Below are 13,043 nucleotides of genomic sequence, written 5' to 3'. Positions count from 1 at the left end.
GCGGGCCACGGGGCAGGGACGGAGGTGGGTGGGCATGGCACTGTCACAGGAGGAGGACCTCACAGGAAAGCCTGGAGCCGCAGAGGGGACCTGAGCTCAGAGCAGGGCTGAGCTTTGTACAGCTGCAGACAGAGCTGGATGGTAGCCTGGGGCCCACAGCTCGCGGTCGCACAGGGAAACACAGCAGTGAGTCTCATGTTTTAGATTAAGGCAGTGTGGCTACATTTTAAAGCCAAGGAGACCAGGGACCAGGAAGCTAGGCAGCTGAGAATCCAGGGGATCTTAAGATCATCACTCATTGGCTCTGGTCGCAATATGGCGATGCCCAGGATGGGCAGAGCATCGCCCCCTGGGGGGCAGAGCACCGCCCCTGGTGGGCGTGCCGGGTGGATCCCGGTCGGGCGCATGCGGGAGTCTGTCTGACTGTCTCTCCCTGTTTCCAGCTTCAGAAAAATGAAAAAAAAAAAAAAAAAAAAAAAAAAAAGATCATCACTCATTGTGGCAAGCAGAGAAGAGAGCCTCAGAAACATGTCAATGGTCCCACTGACCACACGAGCGGAGTTTCTGCCTGGAGAGCGAACTTTTTCTGAGATGATGACAAAGCAAACAAGGCAGAGGCTGCATGAAGGACCCAGCCTGCTCTATGGTGGCACAGACATGAAAACTAAATCACCATTTTCTATTTCTGCCGCCATTTTTCAAAATGATCACTGTGGTGGGAGGTTTGGCTACTTCGCCCTGTTGTCAGCTTGGTCTGTGCCTTGGGCACCTCTGCATCCCCTGGGCAGCACCAACATGCTTTGTTAGAGTCAAGAGTCAGCTCTTTGCACACGAAGCTATTCCCCTGGGATCCCCTGGGCACCCTGGGAACACTCACTCTGCAGTAGTCCAGGGTAGCGACATACTCGTAGGACCCCAGGGACAGCTCCGGCTTCTCATAGTGGTCCAGTCTTCTGCCAACGTGGTCCAGATGTTGGAAGTAGAATGCTGGCACTAACAGAAATATGGAAACCTTTTGTTTGCATAGCACAGACAATTTAATAAGTCCTCAGAATCTATTACAGGAGGAGAGAAGTCAATAGGGAAACAGGGCTTGAAAGCTGGAACGCAGTACATTCTAAATGCCCGCTGCTTAGAAAGCATGCTCTGGAAAGAATGAGGGCTTTCTAAAAAGAGTCCTCTGACCCCTGGACAAGCTATTGATGACAAAGAACATCCATGATCTGGATCACTGCAGAGGAATGGCTAACGAGACTGATGTTCTTAGTTGGCACATCCAAAACTTCATTGTCCGTATTGAGTCACCTCTTTTAAAAGGAATTCTGGCTTTTCTAACTATTCCAATTTTCAGTACACCTAACAGAAATATACATGGGCTGTTTGTACTACCCTATAACTACAGCTTTTCTGTCCTTTAGTAAGAGACGCCTTCAGCCCTGGGGAGTCTGTATGGTCATGCATGGGCTTCCGAGTAGAGAGGATTACTGTGTTAGGGAGGCTCCACCACTCGGCTGTCAGCTGAAGAACTCTCCATTGACTCCAATGTCCAGGAAGGCTCGTCCCGGCCAGGGCCTGGAAGCCCCCGCTCAGCCAGGAGCAGTCATGAGTCACAGGGACACTCACACAAATACGCCCTGGTGTCTGTGAGAGGTGCCCACAGCCCGGAGAGGAACAGGTGGCCGGGGGCCACGGGCAACACAAGGGCTCACAATCACCAGCTGTGCTCTGCTTTTCAGCAATTCACAAAGGACACACCCATCTGTGAACCCACAGGACGGTGGAGGCCTTTTGTTTTAGAATCAACAGCTCAGTCTCCTCTATTTTCAGTTGGGAACTGAATTACTCCTGGGTTACAGTGGGGTCGCAGAGGCCAAATCCGAGATGATCACCGAGCTAATAATCCTCTCATCCCCTCACCCTCTTCATCCAGTCCCCTTACCCATCCCCTCTGACAGCTGCTGGTCTGTTCATGTGTCCATGCCTCTACTAGCCAAAACACACACACACAGCACTCACACACATAGCACACACACACACAGCACACACACAGCACACACACAGAGCACACACACAGCACACACAGCACAAACACACACACAGCATACACACAGCACACACACAGCACACACTGCACAGCACACACAGCACAAACACACATACACAGCATACACACAGCACACACACAGCACACACACAGCACAAACACACAGCACAAACACACACACAGCACACACACAGCATACAGCATACACACAGCACAAACACACACAGCATACATACAGCACACACAGCATACATACAGCACACACATAGCACACAGACAGCAGTGTGGTGAGGGCCGGGGGAGAGGGCGGGGCCTGGCGGAGGCCATAGAGGCAGGGAACTTGGAGCTGGGATGCCCCTTGCAATGGGCAACAGGCACAGGATGCAAAGTGCAGACGATGTTTTACTGGGTTGTGCACTTGACACCTGTATGGTTTTACAAACCAATGTCACCCCAATAAATTCAACAAAATAAGGGAGCAACACAGTCCTCGAGATGAGGCTAGACTCCAATGATTCCAGGCCACAGCAGAGCTGATGGAGGGTCACCTGAGGAAGCCTCGCCATGCTAGTCTCAGGCCCCCTGAGTTGGGCAAAGCCACGGACTGTGATGGGGACAGAGAAACAGAGACGGCACTGTTGTCCCACCAGGAAACGTCCCCGGAGCCGAGGGCCATGGATGTGGTGACGTGGGAGACAGCTGCCCTTGGGCACAGCCAGCAGCCAGGGCACCGGCTCCCAGGCACACAGCCGGGCAGCGTCACCCCCATGGTCTGCGGGACGTGCATCCGCAAAGCTCAGGACTGAGGGAAGCAGGAAGTTCGCGCTCTGATGGGCACCACGTGCTCCCAGAAGCAGTCTAACCACCCCTGAATGTGGGAACACCCTGCACCTGAGTGCGGCTTTGACACTAGGAGTTAAACATGCTGACTGTCCTAGATACGATCACTGTAAGCACTTTCAGCGACTGCGGTGTTTTCCAGCACCCCTGAACTACAGAAACGGAACTGAGAACGCAGGGGACCCGGGGACACCTCTCAGTCGTGTCTAACACTGGAGGGCACCCACATGCACGTCAGAACCCTCAGTGTGAGCCGTCCTTAAGCCCAGACAGCTCACACTCAGAAACAGCTCAGAGGAGCAGGGGACACGCAGAGTTCTCTCGTTCATCACCCGTGAGCACAGATAAGTGTTCCCTCCCTTCATGTCAGGAACCAGCCGGATCATGCTCCACCCAGGACACCCACGCCCCACGAGCCCTCCAGCAGGGCAGGAGCCCCATAAGGACGTCACCGGGGTTCTTGTAAAATCCAGAAGGACGGAAGCCATCTCACCGCTCATCCCCTTCTTCCAGGGCTGGGCTGGAGGCCACCACATCACAGGTGACAAGACGGGGAGGGAGGGTTTCCCTGCCCCCAGAGCCACTCTGGCAGATGAGCGCTCAGGGTCCCGCCAGGAGCAGAAACACCGGCCTCCTGACACAGATGCGGGGACGTAAGCGCACACATACCTTCGTTCACACAGCTGCAGAACGCACACTGGAAGTGCCGCCCGCCCTCGGTGAACTGCATGAAGGGGCACATGTAAGCTTTGCACCTGTTGCATCGCACTGGTCCCATCTCGCCGTGGTTCACCAGGTAAAGGGGCGTCTGCAAGGAGAAAACCGAGTTAGCAGGTGGCTCTGGGGGTCTTGGGTGTTCCAGAAACCCCAGGGGGAACTGTAAGCTCAAGTCTTCAAAGGGAGCCCCCTGAGCCCTCCGTGATGGCTAAGCGAGTCCAGGTGCTTCTCTCGACACCTTGTGAATTCAAGGCACTCCGCCAACAGCAAAGCAATACCTCTGTACAAGCACACACGCACACGCACGTACTGTTGTGAATGCATGCACACCTCCCTCTGTGAATACAGGGAACTTAAAAGCATGGCACTAACACAAGTAAGAGGTTATGTTAAAAATGTCAGCCCTGGCCGGTTGGCTCAGCGGTAGAGCGTCGGCCTAGCGTGCGGAGGACCCGGGTTCGATTCCCGGCCAGGGCACACAGGAGAAGCGCCCATTTGCTTCTCCACCCCTCCGCCGCGCTTTCCTCTCTGTCTCTCTCTTCCCCTCCCGCAGCCAAGGCTCCATTGGAGCAAAGATGGCCCGGGCGCTGGGGATGGCTCTGTGGCCTCTGCCCCAGGCGCTAGAGTGGCTCTGGTCGCAACATGGCGATGCCCAGGATGGGCAGAGCATCGCCCCCTGGTGGGCAGAGCGTCGCCCCTGGTGGGCGTGCCGGGTGGATCCCGGTCGGGCGCATGCGGGAGTCTGTCTGACTGTCTCTCCCTGTTTCCAGCTTCAGAAAAATGAAAAAAAAAAAAAAAAGTCCTCAAGACCTTGTAGCACATATTTTGCCAAGTTCTGTTCATTTGCTGCAGATAAAGAAGGGAATGAGGCCTGACTTCAAGAGCTCTGGTGCACGTATTGGTGTGCAGCTGGGCCCGCTCCCGCCAAGCATGCACAGCGTTTCTTGGAAATGCAGCCCTCTGCGGAGCTCCAAGGGCATTCACTGGTTCCCGCAAGGAGGCTGACGGTGGCCCGTGCAAAGTGTTCCTCACGGGACTCTGTGCAGCGGGCTGGACGTGCTCTGCCAGGCCCGAAAAAATGAAAATTTCAACTGCTTCGTCCTCGTAAACGTGCGTGAAGCCATCACACATCTTTTATTTTCCGCGTGAACATGGAAGAGCCCAGTGTTGGGCATCTGCCATGTTTCTCCACCCCCACCCCCACCCCCGGCCGCTTCCAGCAGAAAGCAACAAGCCTCTCTCTCCTTGTTTTTAGAAGTTTCCTTAAAGATAGGACTCCTGGGAAGGCATAGAATTACAGGATCTGGTGCATTAGCTACGTTTTTCTTTGAAGAAAAGAATGCACATATAAGCAGACTGCTTTATGGGGAAGAACAGGAGGAAGCTGGCCACAGGGTGGCGGCAGGGACAGTCCGAAGGCCGTTTTCTGTTCATAGAAAACCTAGGCAGGGGTCTCAAACTCGCGGCCCGCCAAACAATTTTGTGCAGCCCGCAGACTAATCCACGAAGTTCAAAATATTTTGGATAAAATTAAGTAAGCCCGTGGATTAGTCTGCGGGCCACACAAAATTGTTCGGCGGGCCGCGAGTTTGAGACCCCTGACCTAGAGGTTGTTTGTCCCCACCCAGCTGCTCAAGGTGATGCTGTGTGAAAACTAACCACTGCTCAGGGTTCACAAAGGAGTTGAAGTGTCAGAGCAGGAATAAAACAAAACAAAACAAAAAAAAAAAACAGCTTTAGGATAATGCATGGAAGATTCAAGGGAAGGATTTTTCAAAATTCAGAATCGCTCCCCAATGCCTAGCGTCCCGCCCCATCTTGCCAAGAGGAATCCCAAATGGATTGGTCTTTCTTGCTTCTCTCCTCTGAGCCCCGCCGGGGCTGTGTGCTAGGGGCCACACAGAGCACCGTGCCTGGCACAGAGGGGTTGGAGAAGTGGTGACTGTCATCTGCCTACACAGAATGACTGTCCTCTCTCAAACCCCCTCAGCTCAGGACAGAGCATGTCTAATAGGACACGGGTTTTTGAGTTTCTAAAGGCTTTTGTTTATACAAACACTTAACTTAGCTAACTTGTTATTGTAGAAATGATCTAGACTAGAGTGTGGGGAATCCTCTCAAGAGTTCCCATGCAATCTGACAGAAGCTGAGAAGTGCAGATTTTTAAAACATTGTGGGAATCTGATTCACATACACATGTATGTTCAGGTATTGACAGAGACACTTTTCCATGTAGACCTTGTGTCAGAAAGGCGTAAAGTGGTCCCCGCTCTCTTTAGCAGGGACTGAGAAGACGCCATCTGTGGCATGACAGGGAGCAGGAGAAAAGATGTAGATACAACAAGGGGGTCTTGGGGCAGCGAATGGAGAAGGAGAGTCTGAAGTCAAAGATGAGAACCCCGCCTCGGGCTGCCATCCGTCCCACAGGGGAGCACCCAGGCCAGAGACGCCTTCAAGAGTCAAAGTGGGAAGGGAGGCTGCCATTCACACGTACTCCTTCCGGTCAGGTCCACTTCTCTTGCCCTTTTGTTTTCAGAGGTCCAAGGCTACCAGCAGTGCCCCCAGAGACTTTAGAGAAAAGATAAGATGCAATTCTCTGCTAGACAAAGGCAAGGCAAGGCAGGCAGAATTAACCTTGTTTTTACTGACAGGAAGCACTTGTGGGCAGGCCCCACCTCAAACCACTGTGAAACTGTCGCCTCTGACATGTCCACATTCATTCTGGTCCTGGCAGATTCAGACTTGCAGATGGAATGAAAGGCTCCCCGCAAGCCGGGGTCCGGTGACAGCTGCGTCCAGGCTGTGAGGCACACTCACATTTTTTGCATCAGCCCCCTTTTGGAAACGGGGTGATAGATAGGTAAGTAAGGTCTTCAGACAATGGAGGTGACAGCAAAGAATGTTAAAAGCTTTCTCAGTGTTTACGTTTTCTCGTGGGCTGTGGACAAGGGTAAGGTGACACCATCCTGTCCATCCCACAGGCCCTGCGGGAAGCCGGGTCCTCCCTGCCCGCCCCCGACGCTGCCCCCACATACCACAGCGGCACGCTGCTCAGACGGCTCCTGTCCTCTCCTCTGAGTGCATCTCCAGTGTGCACTGTGCTCTGTGAAATCCCACCCCCACCGAGTCCTGTCTCCCCCTGAGCAAGCACATTAGGTCACAGTGACTTCAGAAATACTTTCACATTCTGTCACTGTGCTGAGAAATGTGCTTCACTCTTCCGGCCTCGGTGCCCTCCTGCAGGCTCCTGCCTTTCTGTCCTCACAAGGGGACAGTGACAGAGTGGAACACAGGGTCCAGCCCTGCCGTGGCCATCATGGTTCTGGCCCCACGCGGTGTGAGTTCACCCAGCATGGACAACAGGGAGCTGAGGAGAGGCACACAACGCCCCATCGGATCCTGTGCTCATTTTTAGATTACCAGGGCTTGGCCGAGTCCATGTAGGCACTAATTTTAATTAAGATGCACTAATTGAATAAAAAGCCTTTCTTTGTGTGTGTATAATTACATCATGGTCAGTCTGGAACCACAAACCAGAGACAGTTCAGTGAGAAATGGGCTCAGTGTGAAAAGATTTCACAACAAAGCAAAACCAAACATTTTGGGCTATCTTCCCACATGAATGAGCAGACGGCAAGACGGCTTGATCAGTGGTTCCCTGGCACTAACGACACAACTGTTCAAGCTTTCTCTTTCAATATATTATTGGTTTTCCACGTCTTCCTGCCATTCTCCCAGGTAGCCTGATATGCGTGCAGTTGGTCGTGAGCCCATCGTCCAGAAAGGCACTGGTCAGAGCCACATGCAGAGCTACGACCAGAGGCCCCAGCACGCTGCCATTAACAAGCTCTCTTTGGTGCAGAGGCGATGTCTTCTCCTCACATAGAGGACTTCCAGGGCAAGCACAGACGCTCGAAGCCAACGGGCACAGCGCACAAAGACCCCGCGTGGAGGGCTGTTATGAAGTGTGCAACCAGTGTGTTTTTGTTTAGGGCACTACACGACTAAGAACACACATAAGTCTTGCCATGTAGCCTGAGTTTTGAGACGGGATGACGAATGAAGGCCGCGCTGGGCAGCTGACCACTAGGTGGTGCTGAGAAAATGAAAATGAAAGCCACATTCTGTCCCTGGTCAGGAAACGCCAGAGAAGATGGTGCCCTGTTCATCTGGTGTGACTTCAGCAGCCTGTCACCGAAGGGCTCAGCTGCTGCCATCCCAAAACTGAGAAACCCACACTCTTCTTGAAAAAAACCTTTGATCATGGTTAAAAAACGTTCTGGGTAAAACAAAATTAGGTTAAACAACATGATGTACAGGCTCTTAAGGATAACTTGTGTAGAAATTACAGAATGCAGCAAGCTACTGAAGAGAACAGACAAGAAAACCTACTCAGCGTGTCTAACTCTCCGCCCACTCTCCTGCACTGGCTGTGGGGACACCAAGGCCCATGGGGGAGGCAGCCCAGAGCCCGGCGGTGACCTCAGACATGTCTGCTCAGGTTGAGAATACACGCTCTGCGTTTTCTAATGTGCATATCTTCTCCCTTCTCACTCATCTGTCACATGCTTCATTAGCACCTCCAGGAGCGCAACCAGTGTCCCATGACAATGCTGCCCCCACATGTCCAGGACTCCACTCAGCGCCTCCCCCTGCACTGCAGCAGGTGATGGTAGAGAGGTCTCAGACACCATGCTTCCTGCGTCAGCTCAGACATACAGCAGGAAGACCCACAAATGTGGCAGCCCCACCCCCCAGAAAAAAGACACATCAACACCGCTGCTGTCCCCAGGGCCTCATGACCAGCGCCCACTCCAGCAGCCAGGGCTCACGTCAGGGGGTCCGCCACGTCGCGAAGCCTGCACCTGCGGCCTGAGGGCTGCTCGCTTCCCGGGTCCCCCTGGGAGGAAGTCAGGGAGTCCTCTGGGTGAACTGGGGGACAGAGGCCTGACAATGGTATGTGAAACGATAACCAATAACCTGCGAGGTACCAGCACCCTTCAAAAATGTCGATCACCCAAACTCCCAGGCACGCAGCAAACAGGCGGGCAGATTCCAGGGATTACGCCCAGCAGGGAAAAGGAGAGGGGTGGGGACGCTGCCTGTACTACAGATGTTTCCATCAGCAGGAGGGCGGGCAGCTTGCAGGGCTCTGTTTTTAGCTTTCCACATTAGGATGCCCGTCAGCCTCCGCAGACAGAAAGGGAGATGAGGGCCACGGCTGCTGGCTGCTCGCTGCTCACGTGGCCTCTAAGATACAGCGCTGTTTTGCTTGACCTTCTAAATGAAATAAGCATGGCACAAAGAAGGTTTTCTGAAGGCCCTCTAAACATCATCGAACACACCTTCTAGAAAGAAACATGTTGTATTCGCTCAAAGAACAGATTTCTGTTTTTCAAGAATGTTTTCAATTGGCCCTTGTTAATTTAAAACACTGCATTCTCATGTGTCCAGAGCACTAACCCCTGGCTATGCTGAGTGTCTATGGTACTTGGGAGACAATCTCCCAGTTTTTGTCTTCAACACTGCTGTTCCAGTCTGTTCTTGTTAAATTGTATCTAGCCAATAAGGGCTTCTCTCCCACACTGCTGTTCCAATCTGTTCTTGTTAAACTGTATCTAGTCAATAAGGGCTTTTCTCAGAGAAGAGATGGGAAGTGACAGAGTCACTTGTTCCAGGCAGAGACGCCATGTCAATCAGTGGGACCCTGACACAGGAGGAAAGCCTGAAGTGTGCTGGTGGCCGGTGGCAGGGAGGCATGCCCACCGAGACGCTGGAGAGGAAGAGGAGGCTGGGTGACTGCGGACAGTTCCACGTTGGGCACGGTGGCAGGTCCTGACTAGCCGGGTCTCTCCCCGTCTCTGTCTCTCCCTCCTCAAATCAGCTGTTCACTGCATGGTAACAATTCTGATGGAAGACTGGTTAAAAGATTTCACATTTCACTAAACTAAAACAGTATCTTTGGGGGAAATGGTACCTTTGATACATGATCTAAAACTTGCTTAAAATTTGTAAATTCTGGCATATATTTTACAATTACCATGAGAAATTTTTAGAATTTCTATTTGTTGCATGATCACCTATATTTTATTCAATTCCTATAACTTTTAAAAACAATCGCAGAAGATATTTAAACATTAGCTCTATTTTTTACCTGAAATTTCTACCTATAAGGATTCGCTCCCTGACAGCATAGGTAAACTGAGCCTCGCCCCGGTCCCCAGTTTGATTGGCTGACAAGAGGAGGAGGGAGGGAGGAGAGGAGGGAAGAACTGAAGTCTAAGAGTCTGAATGAAAAGTATAGGAAAGAAGAAAGAAAACAGGGAAGTCGGTCTGGACCTGAGGACACCGGCCGGCTTCTGTCACCAAGGATCAGGCCTGGGTGTGATGAATCCTGATATGCTGCGTTCATCCCAGAACAAGTAAAAACGATGACAGCTTGTCTTCCCTTGGCATGAACAGCAAGTCCGCTATGGCCAACTCAGCCTTGTCCATTCCCAGTGGGGGGCCAAGGGGGCCTGGGCACCTGCATCTCAGAAAGGACCCACAGCCCCAGAAGGGTACATACGCATCAGGCAGGGAGGAGCACAAGTGACGTCAGTGTGCTCAGTAGCACCTAGTTCATGACTAAATGATACTTAAGCAAACGTGGCCTGTTTGGACCGCTATGCAGAAGCGTCTCATTATGGGTCTATTTGCGAAGCCCAGCTGGTTGCCAGCGTGGGTTATCTGGGTGGAATGCCACTGCTCTGCAGGCAACCACAGCCAGGAGTTCCGTGGCTGAGAGATGCTTCCCCACTTTCCTCTGAAGCCGTGACCCTGAGAGCTCACCTTTCACCTGAGAACTAAATTTTGTTTATAATCACAGCCCCTTGCAGAAGGCACACCTAATTACTGTAAGAATGCAGTGTTCCACAGAAGACGAGATCTCTTCTACACTTAACAACCCTACAAATCGCTGTGGCCCCTGGTGCAGTGGGCAGAGTGTCCCGAAGTACCAAACTCACCGACTTGAGCCCAGGTCAGGGCACAGCCCACGAGACCCGAGCAGGGCACATATGAGGAGCACAACCAAGTAGAAAAACGAGTTGATGATGCTTCTCCCTCCCCCCACCTTCTTCTCTCTCCCTCCCCTACCTCCCTCCCTCTCCCTCCCCCTCCTCCACCTCCCTCCCTCTCCCTCCCCCCACTTTCCTCTCTCTCCCCCTCCCCCACCTCCCTCCCTCTCCCTCCCCCCACTTTCCTCTCTCTCCCTCCCCCCACCTCCCTCCCTCTCCCTCCCCCACCTCCCTCCCTCTCCCTCTCTACCACCTTCCCTCTTTCAGAAAAACAAACAAACAAAAACTCATTATGAATCAAGTTTCTTCCTTCAATAACAAAATCACTGACAGTTTTCTGTCCCTCAAAGGGAAGCTGTAAAATACTCTAAAGATGAAAGGATTAAAGATAATAAACCTGGAGGGCCTGTCAGGCTAAATCTGCCCTCCATTTCTCTGCTTCTTCAAGTGGCTGTGAAAACAGGTCAAATCTTTTCTCAACCCTGCAGGAGGCAAGCCTGTTTGCAGGACATCTGTGTGGTTGGCCACCCCACCTGCAATCTGACCTGAGAGCCAGTCCCGCCTCCCACAGGTGGCCCACGCCCACCTGCTCACCCCCTCCCCTTCCCTTCTCCTCTGGGTAACTCCCTCCTCCCCAGCCTCCGCTTTCTCCCCCCCCCCCCAGGGACGGAGGGACCAGGGCAGAGACCCTGCCTGTCTGCTCAAGGACCAGATGCATCTGGGTACCGGGAACAGTCTCCAGCACTGGCCAAGAGAGCTATCCATATCTGCCAAGTTGAATCCTTGTTAGCAGAGGACAGAATGCACACAGTACTAGCCCTTCAGGAACGTGGACCCTGCTTAAAAATGATCAGACCCAACGACGATGTGTTACCGCAGTCTAGGCTGTGGTGGGCGCGACCATTTCAAGAAATCCCTAAATCCAGGCGTGACGATACAGTAATAAAACCGAAGGTGTAAATAAGTCTAACAGACAAGTCACGTGACCATTTCCCTGTTCGGAGCAGACCTCCAGGGACGCTGCACACTTGTTCAAGCCGTCTAAAGCTGTTCACAGAACTGCTTCCAGAGGAGGACACGCAGGCCTCCAGTACCTGCAGCGCTGTACACGGCCCCACTGCCAGTCACCACCCCGGGGGCCGCTCCAAGTGATATAGCAAACCATCTTTTGTGACTTCCCTTGATTTGGGCAAAGAGCCAAAAGCCATTTGGAGGGAAGGCTGGAAAATAGGGTTAAAAAAAGTTGAGGAAAAATTTTAATTAACAAAAAAATATGTGACCAATTCATTTCTGGAGAAATGAATATACTTACATACTCATATATATCAACACTAAGCTGGAAAGAAAGGGACAATGACTTCTCATCAAAAATAAAAAAATAAAAACTGATAGGTATGAGCTGATACCCACTTTCTACCCTTTTCCTTTAAGAAGTAGAAATGTAGACAAAATTATGTTTGAAGTAATTTGATAAGGTTCTTCAAAACTTTTTAAGCCACACAGGACAAGAGAGTATGAAAACTCAATCTCTCTCCCACATTCTAGTCCATAGCAAACTCAGTTCACCAGCAACATGGTTCCACTCAGGGTTAAGAGACGTGGTCTTTGGGGTGGGTCAGTGCCTGGTGTTGGCATTTTATAACTAGGACTTTCCAGTTTTACTTGCATTTTGCAGAAATATTATTCAAGAAAGCCAATGACAACCTTATTGTCTGAAACAATGAATGACATTGTTTCATCAAAGATTTTAATCTTTTGAACATATCTGTCCCAAACATCCTCCCCTTTCTCTCTATAACATTTATAGTGTGGTGATATTAAAAGAAAGACACTGGAGGGGAGACTAAAAGTGGAAATAGGCTAAGCATATGCTGACCCTCACTGTCAGAGAATTCTTTGACCAACTGTCACCCCACTCGGCACAGCTGTCTCTCTGGCCACCAGTCTTCAAATGGCTACTTTTCATAAGAACATGTGTGTAGTAAATAAAAAGTTTTCTTTGATACACAACATGGAAATTCAAATAACTGTCAGATGCCTGGACACATGACTCAGAAATGCAGGTCCAGCCTGCGCCTGGCCACAGGAGTGCCTGTCCCCTGTCTCCTGTGCGATGCATCAGTGTCAGATACAGCACTCATACACAGTAGATGCTCAGTAAATGCTCACTCAGAGATCCCAACAGTGGTAATCCAATCAGATTACTCGTCCTCAAAATTCTCGTTTACTTCTGTATACAGATGACTTTGTGCAAAGAAAGTATCAAATGTGTATGCAGCACAAAAATGTCCCGGGAACTGCGTGAGGTCTTGGGCAGGTGACAGCTGTCCCTACCCACACGCACAGGACTAGTGGGAGAAAGACACAAACACACAAACACAAAA

The 13,043-nt window shown here is 51.5% G+C and overlaps 1 protein-coding gene across 2 annotated transcripts in view; it reads right to left on the bottom strand.

Moving 5' to 3' along the window:
• Positions 1-13,043, bottom strand: part of SEC24D (SEC24 homolog D, COPII coat complex component) — a 59,861-nt gene that overhangs the window by 24,497 nt on the left and 22,321 nt on the right. For both annotated transcript variants that reach the window (XM_066233949.1, XM_066233950.1), the window contains exons 9-10: positions 3,554-3,692; positions 878-993 (exon numbers count right to left, since the gene is read on the bottom strand). In XM_066233949.1, the coding sequence (XP_066090046.1) occupies positions 878-993; positions 3,554-3,692 (255 nt within the window). The remainder of the gene's footprint in view (positions 1-877; positions 994-3,553; positions 3,693-13,043) is intronic.

The sequence above is a fragment of the Saccopteryx bilineata genome, chromosome 1 (genome assembly GCF_036850765.1).
Source record: "Saccopteryx bilineata isolate mSacBil1 chromosome 1, mSacBil1_pri_phased_curated, whole genome shotgun sequence".
In the NCBI taxonomy this organism is placed as follows: domain Eukaryota; kingdom Metazoa; phylum Chordata; class Mammalia; order Chiroptera; family Emballonuridae; genus Saccopteryx; species Saccopteryx bilineata.
Note: the sequence above shows the minus strand (reverse complement) of the source record. Positions and strands in the feature narration are given on the sequence as shown.